At 43.7% G+C, this 16,277-nt stretch overlaps 1 protein-coding gene and 1 long non-coding RNA gene across 4 annotated transcripts in view; both read left to right on the plus strand.

Annotated features, from left to right (window-relative positions):
- The first annotated feature begins 337 nt into the window (after positions 1 to 337).
- On the plus strand, positions 338 to 11,513 carry LOC140215265 (uncharacterized). The gene is made up of 3 exons (XR_011892223.1): positions 338 to 465; positions 10,961 to 11,032; positions 11,399 to 11,513. It is a non-coding gene; the product is annotated as an uncharacterized lncRNA (long non-coding RNA).
- Positions 11,514 to 11,782: 269 nt separating this feature from the next.
- LOC126547228 (uncharacterized) overlaps positions 11,783 to 16,277 on the plus strand; it is a 134,449-nt gene continuing 129,954 nt past the window's right edge. For 2 of the 3 annotated variants that reach the window (XM_055062815.2, XM_072288265.1), the window contains exons 1-9: positions 11,784 to 11,912; positions 12,285 to 12,356; positions 12,732 to 12,803; positions 13,428 to 13,499; positions 13,872 to 13,943; positions 14,568 to 14,639; positions 14,987 to 15,058; positions 15,429 to 15,500; positions 15,873 to 15,944. In XM_055062815.2, coding sequence (XP_054918790.2) covers positions 11,831 to 11,912; positions 12,285 to 12,356; positions 12,732 to 12,803; positions 13,428 to 13,499; positions 13,872 to 13,943; positions 14,568 to 14,639; positions 14,987 to 15,058; positions 15,429 to 15,500; positions 15,873 to 15,944 — 658 coding nt within the window. In that variant the 5' untranslated portion in view covers positions 11,784 to 11,830. Of the gene's footprint in view, positions 11,913 to 12,284; positions 12,357 to 12,731; positions 12,804 to 13,427; positions 13,500 to 13,871; positions 13,944 to 14,567; positions 14,640 to 14,986; positions 15,059 to 15,428; positions 15,501 to 15,872; positions 15,945 to 16,277 lie in introns of all 3 variants that reach the window. The other variant, XM_072288266.1, reaches the window with a different exon arrangement.

The raw sequence follows: 16,277 nt of genomic DNA on the forward strand, positions 1-16,277 counted from the left end.
GTAGTTAAGCTTTTAAACGTCGTCCTAGGCGCAAGATAGTTTTAATTACTGTTGCACCAGTAAACTCGACCGAAGAAGACGAAGAAGGAGAATTCTCTCGTGCGCTATCTCTGAAACTTCAATTCCTTCTTTTTCTTTTCATAGCTAACGAGGTATCGTGAAAAACGCGCCACGGCGTCTACAATCCTATTTCGCTGTTCAAAGCGCCGACTGGCACGAGCTTCGCACGTGATGGACAGCAGCACACGTGAACCGGCGCACGAGACGATCTCTGATTCGCTGTGCCGTCGCGCGCACCGTGAAAGGTGCATGCTAGAGAACGAGTGCAAAAATTCGAACGAGTGCACAAAGACGAACGAGAACGGACTTGATGAAATAATACTAAATGCTCAAGAGCAAGAGACCGGTGCCCACGCAAGATGCCGTTTTTGGATCAAGCACCGCCTACGCCATTCTCGCCCATGTGTAAGTCAAATTTCTTTCGTGGAACGTCGGCGACTGCACTTCTTTATTTGGGTGCTCTTAGGCCTAGGATTGCAGGTAACAGGTTTCTCGATCCCAGTGGTCTTGTCATCGCTGATGTCTCTCTGACGTGTGTCTAGTGTACTATACTCCGTTCCACACATAGCAGTCAACGATGTGGAAGCTACGCAAGGAGTTCGGTCAAGAGACGTTATCACTCCGCACGTTCGGTCTATGCTTCGCTGGGCATCCCGTTCATGCTTCGCTGCGTGCCAATAGCGTTCGCTCGCGCGAGCATGCACGTGAGGCTCCTCGCGACGGGTTGCAAATAAAAAACCAGAAAAGAACAAACATACAAAATGATGTAAAACAACGCATTAGCAGTCGTATACCACATTGTGTTTGTTTGTAAGGATTAAAACTTGTTTCATTCCAATATGAACCTATATAAAAAAAAACAGTTGCGAACAATTGCGGTGAAAAAAAAAAGAACAACGTCGAACTATATCCAAGTGCGAACTGCAAGAAATATCTTTAGCCTCCACAGCGTTGACTGCATGCTGTGGCTGTGTTCCAATACTCGCCGTAGACGGCAAACTAGACGGCTAAGTCGACAGTGGCCATCTTAAATCTCTTTCCAATTCTCATGAAGACGTCAAATTATCCATAGTCAAATAAGACAGCATCGAAGTAAAAAACGATGAAGGCTATTTTCCTTTCCAAACAAGATGGCGGCTATACAGGACGCTCGGAAAGCTGACAGGAAGGTTGTTTGCGCCCAAGAAAACGTTTCTCTTAATTAATTAATTCTCTCCACCTTGCGGGTTTCCGCAGAACTATTACGTCAAACTCTTGCCTTTGCTTCGAGTTGTTGACAAATTCGACTTCACCCGTAGCTCAGATGGTAGAGCGGCTGCCCCGGAAAGGTGGTAGTTCCGGGTTCGAGCCCCGGACCAGGACGAATTTTTCTTCAACTATGAGGGTTTTTTTTTCCGCCGAACCCGTATGAGTTTCCTTTGTAGCAATTGCTACGATTGGGTGGATGTCTCATTTCCCCTTAATTAGTTAGTTCTCTCCACTTTCCGGGTTTCCGCAGAACTATTACGTCATTGTAGGAAACTCTATGGTCCACGTAGACTACATGTCTCCGATGCTGGCCAGAATTGGAACATACCAGTATAGACAATGGTAGAGCGTGCCTAACGGCGCTCTGCCACTGAGGCGCCGCGTGTGAAAAAATTGTGCGAGGGCGCTGCGATCGAGCGAACTGGATTGGGGCGGATACGCGCTTCCCGGCATATTCAGCGTAAGTTCGCTGCGGGCGCTGAGACCGATTGCACGAGTAGCTCTTACTATATGGAGCTCTATTTCAACTGCAAATTTATATTGACACTTTTTTGCTACGTATATATATTTGAGGCATGGGTTATGCAACGTGACGTCTTCAATTATGAGGTCGTTGTCAAGTGCATCATCTGCTAGCGAGCGCGCATTCGTTGCGCGGATGCTGGCGGACGCCCAGTTTTCTCGCAGCAAGTCTGTGCAGTAAAATTTTGTATGGCTTTACTGGCTTTGGTGCCCCCGCGACTCTTGTCGGCCGGTACTTGTAGCTTTAGCCAGGTGAACTGCTTTTTTAACATCGTTTTCTACAAGTAACACGTAATTTTTGCCACAGAAGCCGCCTATCTGCAACATGAAGCTACGTAAGAAAATTTTATTAATATCGTGTCATTTTAAGCACGCTTCTTGTTGATGGAATATTGATCAGGAACAATGATCAAAGAAAACAATATTATAGTGAAATAAACCAGATTTATTAACTGCGTGGCGCGAAGAGGTGCAGATGACCAATGCACTTCTAGGTAAATCTAAGGATACATAGACATGCATATCCACGACATACTTGTAAGGGAAAAATTACCAAATATTCTAAATGCATTGATTGAAAAAGTGAAAACTCCCTACTGGAGTAAGCGTGTTTCTTTTAAAAGCTGCACCAGCCTCAGGTGAACCAATCGACTTTACCAGAAAATGAATCAAGACAATTATTGGACGTTAATATGAACAACAGTGTTAGGGAAAAGAGATTGTCTCTGTACTCAGACTGAATCGGGGAGACCGGGAAGTCTTTACCAAAGTAATCTTCGTAGCTTGTCTGGCGATCTCCTTCAACGTGCGAGCAGGCCAAATAAAGTAGAAACATCTAGTCTAATCGAATGACATTTGCTATTCAGATCGTATTCGACTTCAGAATTTGTTATTAAAAAATATCGAGTAGCTGTTTCTCTTCGAATGCAACGCGGAACAGCACTTTTGAAGTCTCGTAGGCGAGGGGCCGATGCAAGTGAGGACTCTTATTTGAAACGATTCTGCTGCTGGAGAGTCGTGACTGTTGCGCAGAGGCGCACCAGTTCCTGATAAAATTAACGCACGGGTTCTCATCGGTTCTGCTGAACAATCGGCTCTGCCGTATGGGGGCAGCCTGTAAATCTGCAAACTTGATTCAGGCAAGGAAGACATTTTTTGACAGTCTCACCATGTCTGCAAACCATTAAAACTGCGTGATACCAATGTGGTACCACACTTATCTTCTTCAACGAACACAGCAGATCTACAAATATCACTACGTGTACTTGAGGCTTGTCGTTCCTTTAATTGCTTCCTCATTGTCCTTATGATAGTGCACCGAATAACTGAAAGCAGCCGTTTACGAATACAGAAGCTGCATAGTTGAGCGGACGTAGTTGGGAATGGCATTACATTTAGGTATGAAATATAAGATAAGCGTAACATCTTTTCTTCAGAAATCAGACTCGAGAATAATTTCTTTCGTTTACACCCCTAGAAAAAAGCCGAAGGACGCAGCTACCTTCTTTATTATTATTATTATTATTATTATTATTATTAATAAACGATTTCTGGCATTTTGCGTCTGGCGATATGGTTAAAAGGCACCTAAACAAAAGTAAACAAGTGTTTTTCCATTTCGTTCCCATCGAATTCCGTGACCTCGTTTGAACCCGTGAGTTCGAGTTTAGCAGCGCAACGCCATATCCACTATGTAGCCACTAATTAGGCTACCGCGCCATTTCTTTTTTTTTTTTTAAGCATGCACTGGACAAAAAAAAATCATACTGCTTACGGGCCAAAGACAAGCATATATAATTGATACGTAAAACTGTTTTCGGCGCCCTAGGTCCGACCGCGATCAGAGAGCCCGTACCAATTACTCCGCATTCTGCTAGGCGAGGAAGAAGGAAACTTGAATGGAATTTTCCGCTGCAATAAGGCTCGGATCGAGTCTGATAAGGTTGATAGCGACCGATAAAGCTTAATAAGGGTTAGATCGAGTCCGATCAGGTTGATAACGACCGGTGAGGTTGATAAGGGTTTATACTGGTCGGATCAAGAGCTAAAATAGATTACAAGGCCACTAAAGCATACATTTATGAACCGTCTACAGCTTCATCAATCGCGGTAAATAACATGCGTAGGGTCGTATACGTGGAAATTAGCAAATGGCACAATGTTTACGCCTACTTAGACAACCCCAGTGGTGTTTCTGTATAATTATTTAATGCGTAAGCATTTCTATGCCTATCCAACGAAGAAGCCCATCCGTCCGTCCGTCTGTCATGTAAGACGGGTCGCTGTAACGAAATTATTGTATAAAGCTAAATAAATTCGAAAGAAAAATTCAGTGCCCTTACACTCTGTGAGGGAGGATAACCAGCGAAGTTGTGAATGTGGGCCCCTTATTGGCGAACTGCACGTCCCCCGCGGGTCGGCCCGGCATTGCACTATCTTCGGGATCAGCCCACGTATAAAAAATTGTTGGTCTATGTCCAAGGAGACGAGATCCGCCAGAACCTTGCCATAAACAGCTTCGCTGTAAAAACGTTGGCGGTTGAAAGTTTCGAATCTACGATCCAGCGCTCAGAAGCCGAGTGTCATATCCACAGAGTTAAGCAACCACGCTTGCAGAAGGTGAATATATCTGAACCATATGAATGTGCTGAACCAGCAGTACAAAACTGTTTGAAGGAGTTAGTGTCAAAGGAGAACAGTTTCTATGACGGCTTTGCTGAGATTTGGTGATAGTGGGATAAAAATCGATCTCTAAATCCACGTGTAGAGCCTACTTGGAGCATTGTAGACATAAGGAAAATTACGACTTCGCCAAAAATAATGCCAAACACGCTACATCCCCGACGCATTTCAGTGGTCGCGGGATGCGCTTTCCGTAGGGGCATTCTTTTACCGACTGAAATGACATCGATCTCTTAGGGCTCATAAGCTTCGCGTCACACATCACTGACAGATAAGCAGTTAATGAGTTGACAAGGTTGATAAGGAGTTATATGGGTCTCATCACTGTTGATAATGGTTCGACAAGGATGCATAAGTGCTAAAAAGCGATAAGGGCTTATAATGATTGAAGCAGTTATTTCTGATAAGGCTGATAAGGATCGACAAGGGTCAGATCGAGTCCGATAAGGTTAATAAGGACTGATAATTGCTTATAAGGGTCGTATCATGTCCGATAAGTTTGATAAGAACACATAAAGGTTGATAAGGATCGGATCGATTGCGATAAGGTTGATAAGAGTCATATCTGGTCCGATAATGTTGATAACGACCGATAAGGGCTGATAAGTATTTATACTGGTCGGATCAAGTTTGATAAGATTGAAAATGACACCGGATTGCGTGGAGATTAGCAAGCGGCAGAATGTTTACGCATACTTGGGCAACTCCAGTGGAGTTTCTGCGTCAATTTTTTTTCTGTTGCGGACAGTCAGCAGCTTTAGAAAAGGTGCCACGAGAGTGTCCCTAATCATAGCACTTTGTACTGTATATATACAATGCTTGCCCACCTCCCCTTAAGTGTATGCGTCAGCGCTGCAGGCACTGTATTCATATATATATATATATATATATATATATATATATATAGTTCCCATCGCTTGAGAGCGGACATCATTCGTCTTGTGCTCCTGTCTAGTTTATCGCACGTGACTGGCAGAGGTTAAAATCACATTTCTTCAATTTGCTTTATCTCTTGTATAAGTATGCTGCTTTCCTTTTAGAGCCTCTGACAAAGTCGAACGTTTGACTAGCACGCTCAAAGTGCACAGCCCTCTAACTTTATTTCGTGAAGCTACATTTAAAATAGCATGTTGCGAATATGAAGCAGTAGCAGCCACTGGAATGCATGCACCTTGACAATTTGCTATGACAGTTTGCCTGAGTTTTGAGCGAGTCTGTGCGCAGTATCTTATTTTTTGCTCCCATGGTTCAATGTTCATAGTTCAAATTAAAGAAGGACGATGGCTCAGTACGTTTGCTATCACTGGGAAATACACGTGTGATGTTTTATGTACACATTGTATCCTGTTAAAGGCTGTCCTAAAAGTGCTCGGCCTCCTTGAACTACATCTGGGCAAGGTACGAATTCAGCTGCATGACACGGTGTAGCAACGGTTCACAGGCAGAAACACTGGAAGGAGTAATGAACACAAATAATAAGACGTTTGTATAATCGATATACAAAGTTGAAGTGGCTGAGGAGTTCAATAGAGATTTATACAGTACCAGTGGCACCCACAACGACAATGGAAGAGAGAATAGTCTAGAGGAATTTGAAATCCCACACGTAACGCCGGAAGAAGTAAAGAAAGCCTTGAGAGCTATGCAAAGGGGGAAGGCAGCTGGGGAGGATCAGGTAACAGCAGATTTCTTGAAGGATGGTGGGCAGATTGTTCTAGAGAAACTGGCCACCCTGTATACGCAATGCCTCATGACTTCGAGCGTACCGGAATCTTGGAAAAACGCTAACATAATCCTAATCCATAAGAAAGGGGACGCCAACGACTTGAAAAATTATAGGCCGATCAGCTTACTGTCTGTTGCCTACAAAGTGTTTACTAAGGTAATTGCAAATAGAATCAGGAACGCCTTAGACTTCCGTCAACCAAAGGACTAGGCAGGATTCCGTAAAGGCTACTCAACAATAGACCATATTCACACTATCAATCAGGTGATAGAAAAATGTGCGGAATATAACCAACCTTTATATATAGCTTTCATTGATTACGAGAAAGCGTTTGATTCAGTCGATACCTCAGCAGTCATGGAAGCATTGCGGAATCAGGGTGTAGAAGAGCCGTATGTAAAGATACTGAAAGATATCTATAGCGGCTCCACAGCCACCGTAGTCCTCCATAAAGAAAGCAACAAAATCCCAATAAAGAAAGGCGTCAGTCAGGGAGATACGATCTCTCCAATGCTATTCACAGCGTGTTTACAGGAGGTATTCAGAGACCTGGATTGGGAAGAATTGGGGATAAGAGTTAATGGAGAATACCTTAGTAACTTGCGATTCGCTGATGATATTGCCTTGCTTAGTAACTCAGGGGACCAATTGCAATGCATGCTCACTGATCTGGAGAATCAAAGCAGAAGGGTGGGACGTCTAAAAATTAATCTGCAGAAAACTAAAGTAATGTTTAACAGTCTCGGAGGAGAACAGCAGTTTACGATAGGTAGTGAGGCACTGGAAGTGGTAAGGGAATACATCTACTTAGGACAGGTAGTAGACAGTTCTAGCAGAGCGTTTGCTTGCGCTCCGCTCTGCACACGTTTCACGCGCACCGGTGGCTGCATCGAATACATTGATTTCGCTTATCTAACAAGCGCGTCTCCCAAAGACGCCACTGACGTGCTCTCAGCTTGGTGGTGAAACGATTACGAAAGCAACTACACGCCCCCTGACGCACCGCTAAATCAGGTTCCTAGCGGAACGTGGTCAGCGTCCCACGTTCCGCTGCCGCTATGTGAGCTGTGCGCACGCGCGTCAGTGTTCCCGGTAGCGTTTTGCTGAGCGGCTGCGTGCCAATTGTTGTGATAGGCCGGTCTGAGCGGAGCGGATCGTAAACGCACTGCTAAAACTCTCTAGTGACTGCGGATCCGGATCATGAGACGGAAATAATCAGAAGAATAAGAATGGGCTGGGGTGCGTTTGGCAGGCATTCTCAGATCATGAACAGCAGGTTGCCATTATCCCTCAAGAGAAAAGATTATAACAGCTGTGTCTTACCAGTACTCACGTACGGGGCAGAAACCTGGAGGCTTACGAAAAGGGTTCTACTTAAATTGAGGACGACGCAACGAGCTATGGAAAGACGAATGATAGGTGTAACGTTAAGGGATAAGAAAAGAGCTGATTGGGTGGGGGAACAAACGCGAGTTAATGATATCTTGGTTGAAATCAAGAAAAAGAAATGGGCATGGGCAGGACACGTAATGAGGAGGGAAGATAACCGATGGTCATTAAGAGTTACGGAATGGATTCCAAGGGAAGGGAAGCGTAGCAGAGGGCGGCAGAAAGTTAGGTGGGCGGATGAGATTAAGAAGTTTGCAGGGGCAACATGGCCACAATTAGTACATGACCGGGGTAGTCGGAGAAGTATGGGAGAGGCCTTTGCCTTGCAGTGGGCGTAACCAGGCTGATGATGATGATGATGGTGGTGATTATTATTATTATTATTATTATTATTATTATTATTATTATTATTATTATTATTATTATGACGATGATGATGATGATGATGATGATGATGATGATGATGATGATGATGATGATGATGATGATCGATATATTTCTTTAACTCGATTATATTCCTTTCCGTTACCACCACCACCCACGACCACCGATAACACATAGGAGTGAGCAGGAGCACCACTCAAGAGAACAAAAACTCAGTGCCCTTCCGCACCGTGAAAAAGGATGACCAGTGAAGCTGTGTATGTGGGCCCCCGAATGGCGAACTGCAACTCCGCCGCGGGTCGGTCCGGCATTGCACTATCTTCGGGATCGGCCCACGTATTTAATTGTATTTCATTTATTACACCCTCAAGGCCTGTCAAGGCTTTACAAAGGGGAGTGGGTTACAGGTATGATCAGCAGTTACATGAGAAAAACTCCACAACATAAAAAGTACAATTTGACAAATAATTCGGTAAGAATACATCGAGTAGGGAAATAGTTATTACAAAAAATACAGTATGTACAGGTACATGAAACCACCATCTAGTAAGTAACGATGCCTAAGGCATCACGAAACAAGGAATTATCGCTGATGGATACAATGTTTGCGGGAAGGCGGTTCTACCCCAGTGACGTCCGAGGTACGAAGGACTGGGAAAATGTATTTGCGCTGCAAGAAGGAACGTGAACCCTGTAAGAATGATCGATGCGACGGGATACGTAGTGTCGAGTATGAATGAATACATCATGCAGTGTTGCATGGTGAATGTGTTTGTGAAATAATGATAAACGGGAAACTTTACGTCGAGCCACAAGAGATGGAAGAGAAAGGCTAGTTTTCATGGCTGTTACGCTGGCAGTTCTGTTATAATTCTAAAGAATAAAATGTGGGATGTGCTTAACGCCTGCTTCACCTCCGCCGAGGGTCAGCCCAGCATTGCAGTACCTTTCGGATCGGCTCACGTCTCACGTATGGGGAGTGTTTAACGCCTGTTTCACTTCCACCGCGGGTCTACCCGGGATTGTACTATCTTCAGGATCGACCTACGTATGGGGAGTGCTTAACGGCTGCGTCACCTCCGCCGCGCGCCGGCCCGGCATGGAACTATTTTCGGAATTTTTTTTCTACACGCGGACACGATAGTAGGGAAAGTAGCCCTTAACAACTCCGCTGTAAAAATGAAAACGACTGGAATATATAATTACATCAACGTTATCTAGAACTAATTATTTGGTAGACTTAGTGTGGTTAGGTTGTAGTTTGGTGTTCATGCTTTTAACCAGAAACGAGAACCACGGCTCCGTGTCATGTATGCGCCCAGGGGACCCTGATGAATGTGGCCATCATTATAAATTTGATAGGTCTGCTTGCACTTTTACTGCGTCTGAGCAAGGTACGAATAGAAAAGAATTTCATAGTTTAACTATAGTGCACATGCAGGCAGAAACATGAAGGACGGGGGGGAGGGGGGGGTGCGAAAGGATGAATAAGAGGAACAATACATTGGCATTGTGCAATGATTCCTTTCACTCGATTTTAGTTATTTGTTACTATTCACCAATACCGGCCGCGGCAACCTACTATGGCGTTGCAGGTCGCAGGTTCGATCCCGGCTGCAACATCCATATTCAGATGGGAGCACAATGCAAAAACGCTCGTGTACCACGCTTTGGGTGCAACTTAAAGAACACCAAGTGGTGAAAATTAATCCGGAGCACCTCCCTACTGCGTGTCTTATAATCAAATTTCGATTTTGGGACGTAAACCCTAGAATTATATTCATTACCATCCATCATTCAAGACCGGCCGATCATCGTGATGACATAGGACTAAGTAGGGGCCTCCCTTGAGCGACAAAAAGCACAAAAACGAACACAGATGAAAGAGAATAGTTGCATTATTCCGATCTAGAGCAATTCATTCGGCAAACTTGCTGTGGTTCGATTGTTGTGGTTTGGTCTTACTTTATAGTAGAAAAAAATTTTAAGCAGATTTATCTGCAGCTGACATCTACGTAGATGTCGTCACGATTACGTAAAAGTTGGGATACTTAGAGACCCAAGTTGGAGTCAAAGATTTTTATTGAAGAGCGGTACATAACCAGTGGCACCTTGTGGCACCTTGTGGCAATGCACCTTGTAGCACATACCCAGTTACACATACCTAGTGGCCCCAGTTGCACATACACTGTGGCCCCAGTCGCACATATCCAGTAGCTCATATCCAAGTTGGCGTCAAAGAGGTTAATTGAAGAATGGTACACACCCAGCAATAGCACTGACACACACTGGAACGGCCCCGATTTTGATACTGCACTATCCTCGCGATTGGCCCATGAAAATTGCCAAGGGTCACATACCGGCCACATAGCAATTACAGAAAAGTGGGTTGAACTCGACAAAAATACTTTGCAATAAAAAAAATAAAGAAGGCTCAGTGTCCATGCTGTCACGAGGAAATACATGGATGATTTTAGCTGTGCAAGGGACCCTGCTGAAGGCAGTCATTCTAATTTAGATTGGCCTGCTTTGATTGCTACTGCATCTTGTCAGGTTACGAATAAAAAAAGCATTTCGCAGTTTAGCCACGGCACATGGGTAGAAACACTAGCCGAAATGATGAATAGGAAGGACAAGACGTAGGCATAATGTAACGATTCGGTTCACAATCATGTTATTCATTTCTTATCATTCACCTTTAACGACAGCCCATTCATCGTGATAACAGATAAAGCTCATTAGGAGCACCAATCAATTCAAGCAAAGCACAAAAACGAAAACAGCTGGGATAGAATCGTTACATGATCTCAAGCTCTAGAACTCCTCATTGGACACACTTGCTGTGTTTCAGTTGTTGTGGTTGGGTATTCGTACTACTAACCAGGGGGGAAAACACGGCTTTGCATGCATGTTGTCATCTGGAAATACGCGCATGATTTATCCACACAGTGGGTCCTGCTGAACCCGGTCATCATTCCGAATTCAACTTGCCTGATATGACTTCTACTACATTTTGTCAAGGTACGAATACAAAATCATTTCGCAGTTTAGCCGTGGTGAACAGGCAGAAGCACAAGAAAGCACAAAGAACAAGATATGAACAAATTATGAATAGGAAGAACACGACGTTTGTATTATGTAATGATTCCTTTCACTCGATACCATTGCTTTCTTATCATCCACTGTTCACAACCGGTAGATCATCGTGATAACATAGAACTTAGCAGGAGCACTCCTCGAGCCACTCAAAGAAAACGTGAACATGTGTTGCATTATGCGATCTAGAACTATTTATTCAGCAAGATTGCTGTGGTTTGTTGTTCTTCCTTTTCACCAGAAGGATGAACCATGGCTCAGTATGCATGCGTAATCTACATATGTGCGCAGTGGACCCTGATGAAGGCGGCCATCATTACACAAGTGATTTGCCTGCTTCGACTCCTACTCCACTTGAACAAGGTACGAATTGAACGCCACGATGTACCCATGATGCACAGGTAGAAACGCTAGCCAAAATAATGAATAGGAACAACAAGACCTTGGTATTATGTAATGATTCATTTCACTCGATTATATTTCTTTCTTGCCATCAACCGTTCACAACCGGCAGATCATCGTGATAACATAGAACTTAGCAGGAGCACCTCGCGAGCCACTAGAAGTAAAAAACGAAAACATATGTAATAGTTACAGTTATCCCCATCTAGCACAATTTATTCGGAAAGCCTGCTGTGGTTCGTTGTTCTTGCGCTTCACCAGAAAAAAGAACCAAGGCTCAGTATGCATGCTGTCACCTAGAAATAAATGCGTAATTGACATATGTGCCCAGTGGACCCTGCTGAAGGCGGCCATCATTACAAAAGTGATTTGCCTGCCTCGACCCCTACTCCACTTGGGCAAGGTAAGAATTGAACACCACAATGTACCCGTGATTCACTGGTAGAAACGCTAGCCAAAATAATGAATATAGGAACAACAAGATGTTGGTATTATGTAATGATTTATTTCACTCGATTGTATTCCAATTTTATGGTGCATCTCTCACGACAGTCCGATTATCCTGATAACATATTAGACTCATTACGGGCAGCAGACGATTCAAACAAAGCGCAAAACAAAAACAGCTGGGATAGAATTGTTGCATGATCTCGCTCTAGAACTATTTATTGGGCAACTTACTGTGGCTGAGTTGTTGTGTTTGGGTGTTCATACTAGTAACCAAGGAAAGAACATGGCTTTGTATACATGCTGTCATGCTGATTTATCTATGCAGTGGACCCTGCTGAAGCCAGTGATCCTTTCGAGTTCGATTTATCCGATTGGATTCCTGCTGAATCTAGTCAAGGTACGAATACAGAAGCATTTCATGGTCTAACCATGTTGCACAGGCAGGAGTACCAGTCAAAAAAAAAGGATGAACAGGAAGAACAAGACGTTGGTATTATGCAATGATTCCTTTCACTCGATTCTATTTCGTTCTTGCCATCAACCGTTCACACATGGTATATCATTGCGATAACATATTAGCTGAGCAGGACCCCCTCTCGAGCCACTCAAAGCAAGAAAATGCGAACATGTGTTGCATTATCCCGATCTAGAACAATTTATTCGGCAAACTTACTGTGGTTTATTGTTCTTCCTTTTCACCAGAAAAAAGAATCATGGCTCAGTATGCATGCTGTCACCTATAAATACATGCGTAATTTACATATGTGCGCAGTGGACCCTGCTGAAGGCAGCCATCATTGTAAAAGTGATTTGCCTGCATCGACTCCTACTCCAGTTGAACAAGGTACGAATTGAACGTCTCGATGTACCCGTGATGCACTGGTAGAAACACTAGCCAAAATGATGAATAGGGACAACAAGATGTTGGTATTATGTAATGATTCATTTCACTCGATTGTATTCCAGTTTTATGGTGCATCTCTCACGACAGTCCGATTATCCTGATAACATATAAGACTCATTACGGGCATCAGACGATTCAAACAAAGCGCAAAACAAAAACAGCTGGGATAGAATTGTTAAAAATTAAATTATGGGGTTTTACGTGCCAAAACCACTTTCTCATTATGAGGCACGCCGTAGTGGAGGACTCCGGAAATTTCGGCTAACTGGGGTTCTTTAACGTACGTGCACCTATATCTAAGTAAACCGGTGTTTTCGCATTTCGCCCCCATCGATATGCGGCCGCCGTGGCCGGGATTCGATCCCGCGACCTCGTGCTCAGCAGCCTAACACCATAGCCACTGAGCAACCACGGCGGGTGGATTGAATTGTTAAATGATCTCGCTCTAGAACTATATTTATTGGGCAACTTACTGTGGCTCAGTTGTGGTTCGGTGTTCATACTGCTAACCAAGGAAAGAACATGGCTTTGTATGCATGCTGTCATGCTCATTTATCTATGCAGTGGACGCTGCTGAAGCCAGTGATCCTTTCGAGTTCGATTTATCCGATTGGATTCCTGCTGAATCTAGTCAAGGTACGAATACAGAAGCATTTCATGGTCTAACCATGTTGCACAGGCAGGAGTGCCAGTAAAAAAAAAAGGATGAACAGGAAGAACAAGACGTTGGCATTCAATGATTCCTTTCACTCGATTCTATTTCGTTCTTGCCATCAACCGTTCACACATGGTGTATCATTGCGATAACATATTAGCTGAGCAGGACCCCCTCTCGAGCCACTCAAAGCAAGAAAATGCGAACATGTGTTGCATTATCCCGATCTAGAACAATTTATTCGGCAAACTTACTGTGGTTTGTTGTTCTTCCTTTTCACCAGAAAAAAGAATCATGGCTCAGTATGCATGCTGTCACCTATAAATACATGCGTAATTTACATATGTGCGCAGTGGACCCTGCTGAAGGCAGCCATCATTGTAAAAGTGATTTGCCTGCATCGACTCCTACTCCAGTTGAACAAGGTACGAATTGAACGTCTCGATGTACCCGTGATGCACTGGTAGAAACACTAGCCAAAATGATGAATAGGGACAACAATATGTTGGTATTATGTAATGATTCATTTCACTCGATTGTATTCCAGTTTTATGGTGCATCTCTCACGACAGTCCGATTATCCTGATAACATATAAGACTCATTACGGGCATCAGACGATTCAAACAAAGCGCAAAACAAAAACAGCTGGGATAGAATTGTTTAAAATTAAATTATGGGGTTTTACGTGCCAAAACCACTTTCTGATTATGAGGCACGCCGTAGTGGAGGGTTCCGGAAATTTCGGCTAACTGGGGTTCTTTAACGTACGTGCACCTAAATCTAAGTAAACGGGTGTTTTCGCATTTCGCCCCCATCGAAATGCGGCCGCCGTGGCCGGGATTCGATCCCGCGACCTCGTGCTCAGCAGCCTAACACCATAGCCACTGAGCAACCACGGCGGGTGGATTGAATTGTTAAATGATCTCGCTCTAGAACTATTTTTATTGGGCAACTTACTGTGGCTCAGTTGTGGTTGGGTGTTCATACTGCTAACCAAGGAAAGAACATGGCTTTGTATGCATGCTGTCATGCTCATTTATCTATGCAGTGGACGCTGCTGAAGCCAGTGATCCTTTCGAGTTCGATTTATCCGATTGGATTCCTGCTGAATCTAGACAAGGTACGAATACAGAAGCATTTCATGGTCTAACCATGTTGCACAGGCGGGAGCACCAGTCAAAAAATGGATGAATAGGGAGAGCAAGACGTTGGTATTATGTAATGATTCCTTTCACTCGATTCTATTTCTTTCTTGCCATCAACCGTCCACAACCGGTAGATCATCGTGATAACATAGAACTTAGCAGGAGCACCCCTCGAGCCACTCAAAGAAAACGTGAACATGTGTTGCATTATGCGATCTAGAACAATTTATTCAGCAAAATTGCTGTGGTTTGTTGTTCTTCCTTTTCACCAGAAGAATGAACCATGGTTCAGTATGCATGCGTAATCTACATATGTGCGCAGTGGACCCTGATGAAGGTGGCCATCATTACAAAAGTGATTTGCCTGCTTCGACTCCTACTCCACTTGAACAAGGTACGAATTGAACGCCACGATGTACCCGTGATGCACAGGTAGAAACGCTAGCCAAAATAATGAATAGGAACAACAAGATCTTGGTATTATGTAATGATTCATTTCACTCGATTATATTTCTTTCTTCCCATCAACCGTTCACAACCGGCAGATCATCGTGATAACATAGAACTTAGCAGGAGCACCCCGCGAGCCACTAGAAGTAAAAAACGAAAATATATGTAATAGTTACAGTTATCGCCATCTAGCACAATTTATTCGGAAAGCCTGCTGTGGTTCGTTGTTCTTGCGTTTCACCAGAAAAAAGAACCTAGGCTCAGTATGCATGCTGTCACTTACAAATAAATGCGTAATTGACATATGTGCGCAGTGGACCCTGCTGAAGGCGGCCATCATTACAAAAGTGATTTGCCTGCCTCGACCCCTACTCCACTTGGGCAAGGTAAGAATTGAACGCCACAATGTACCCGTGATTCACTGGTAGAAACGCTAGCCAAAATAATGAATATAGGAACAACGAGATGTTGGTATTATGTAATGATTCATTTCACTCGATTGTATTCCAATTTTATGGTGCATCTCTCACGACAGTCCGATTATCCTGATAACATATTAGACTCATTACGGGCAGCAGACGATTCAAACAAAGCGCAAAACAAAAACAGCTGGGATAGAATTGTTGCATGATCTCGCTCTAGAACTATATATTGGGCAACTTACTGTGGCTGAGTTGTTGTGGTTGGGTGTTCATACTGCTAACCAAGGAAAGAACATGGCTTTGTATGTATGCTGTCATGCTGATTTATCTATGCAGTGGACCCTGCTGAAGCCAGTGATCCTTTCGAGTTCGATTTATCCGATTGGATTCCTGCTGAATCTAGGCAAGGTACGAATAGATAAGCATTTCATGGTCTAACCGTGTTGCACAGGTAGAAGCACTAGCCAAAAAAAAAAGGATGAATAGGAAGAACAAGACGTTGTTATTATGTAATGATTCCTTTCACTCGATTCTATTTCTTTCTTGCCATCAACCGTTCACACATGGTATATCATTGCGATAAAATATACTGAGCAGGAGCACCTCTCGAGCCACTCAAAGCAAGAAAATGCGAACATGTGTTGCATTATCCCGATCTAGAATAATTTATTCGGCAAACTTGCTGTGGTTTGTTGTTCTTCCTTTTCACCAGAAAAAAGAATCATGGCTCAGTATGCATGC

Source organism: Dermacentor andersoni, chromosome 1 (genome assembly GCF_023375885.2).
Source record: "Dermacentor andersoni chromosome 1, qqDerAnde1_hic_scaffold, whole genome shotgun sequence".
Lineage (NCBI taxonomy): Eukaryota > Metazoa > Arthropoda > Arachnida > Ixodida > Ixodidae > Dermacentor > Dermacentor andersoni.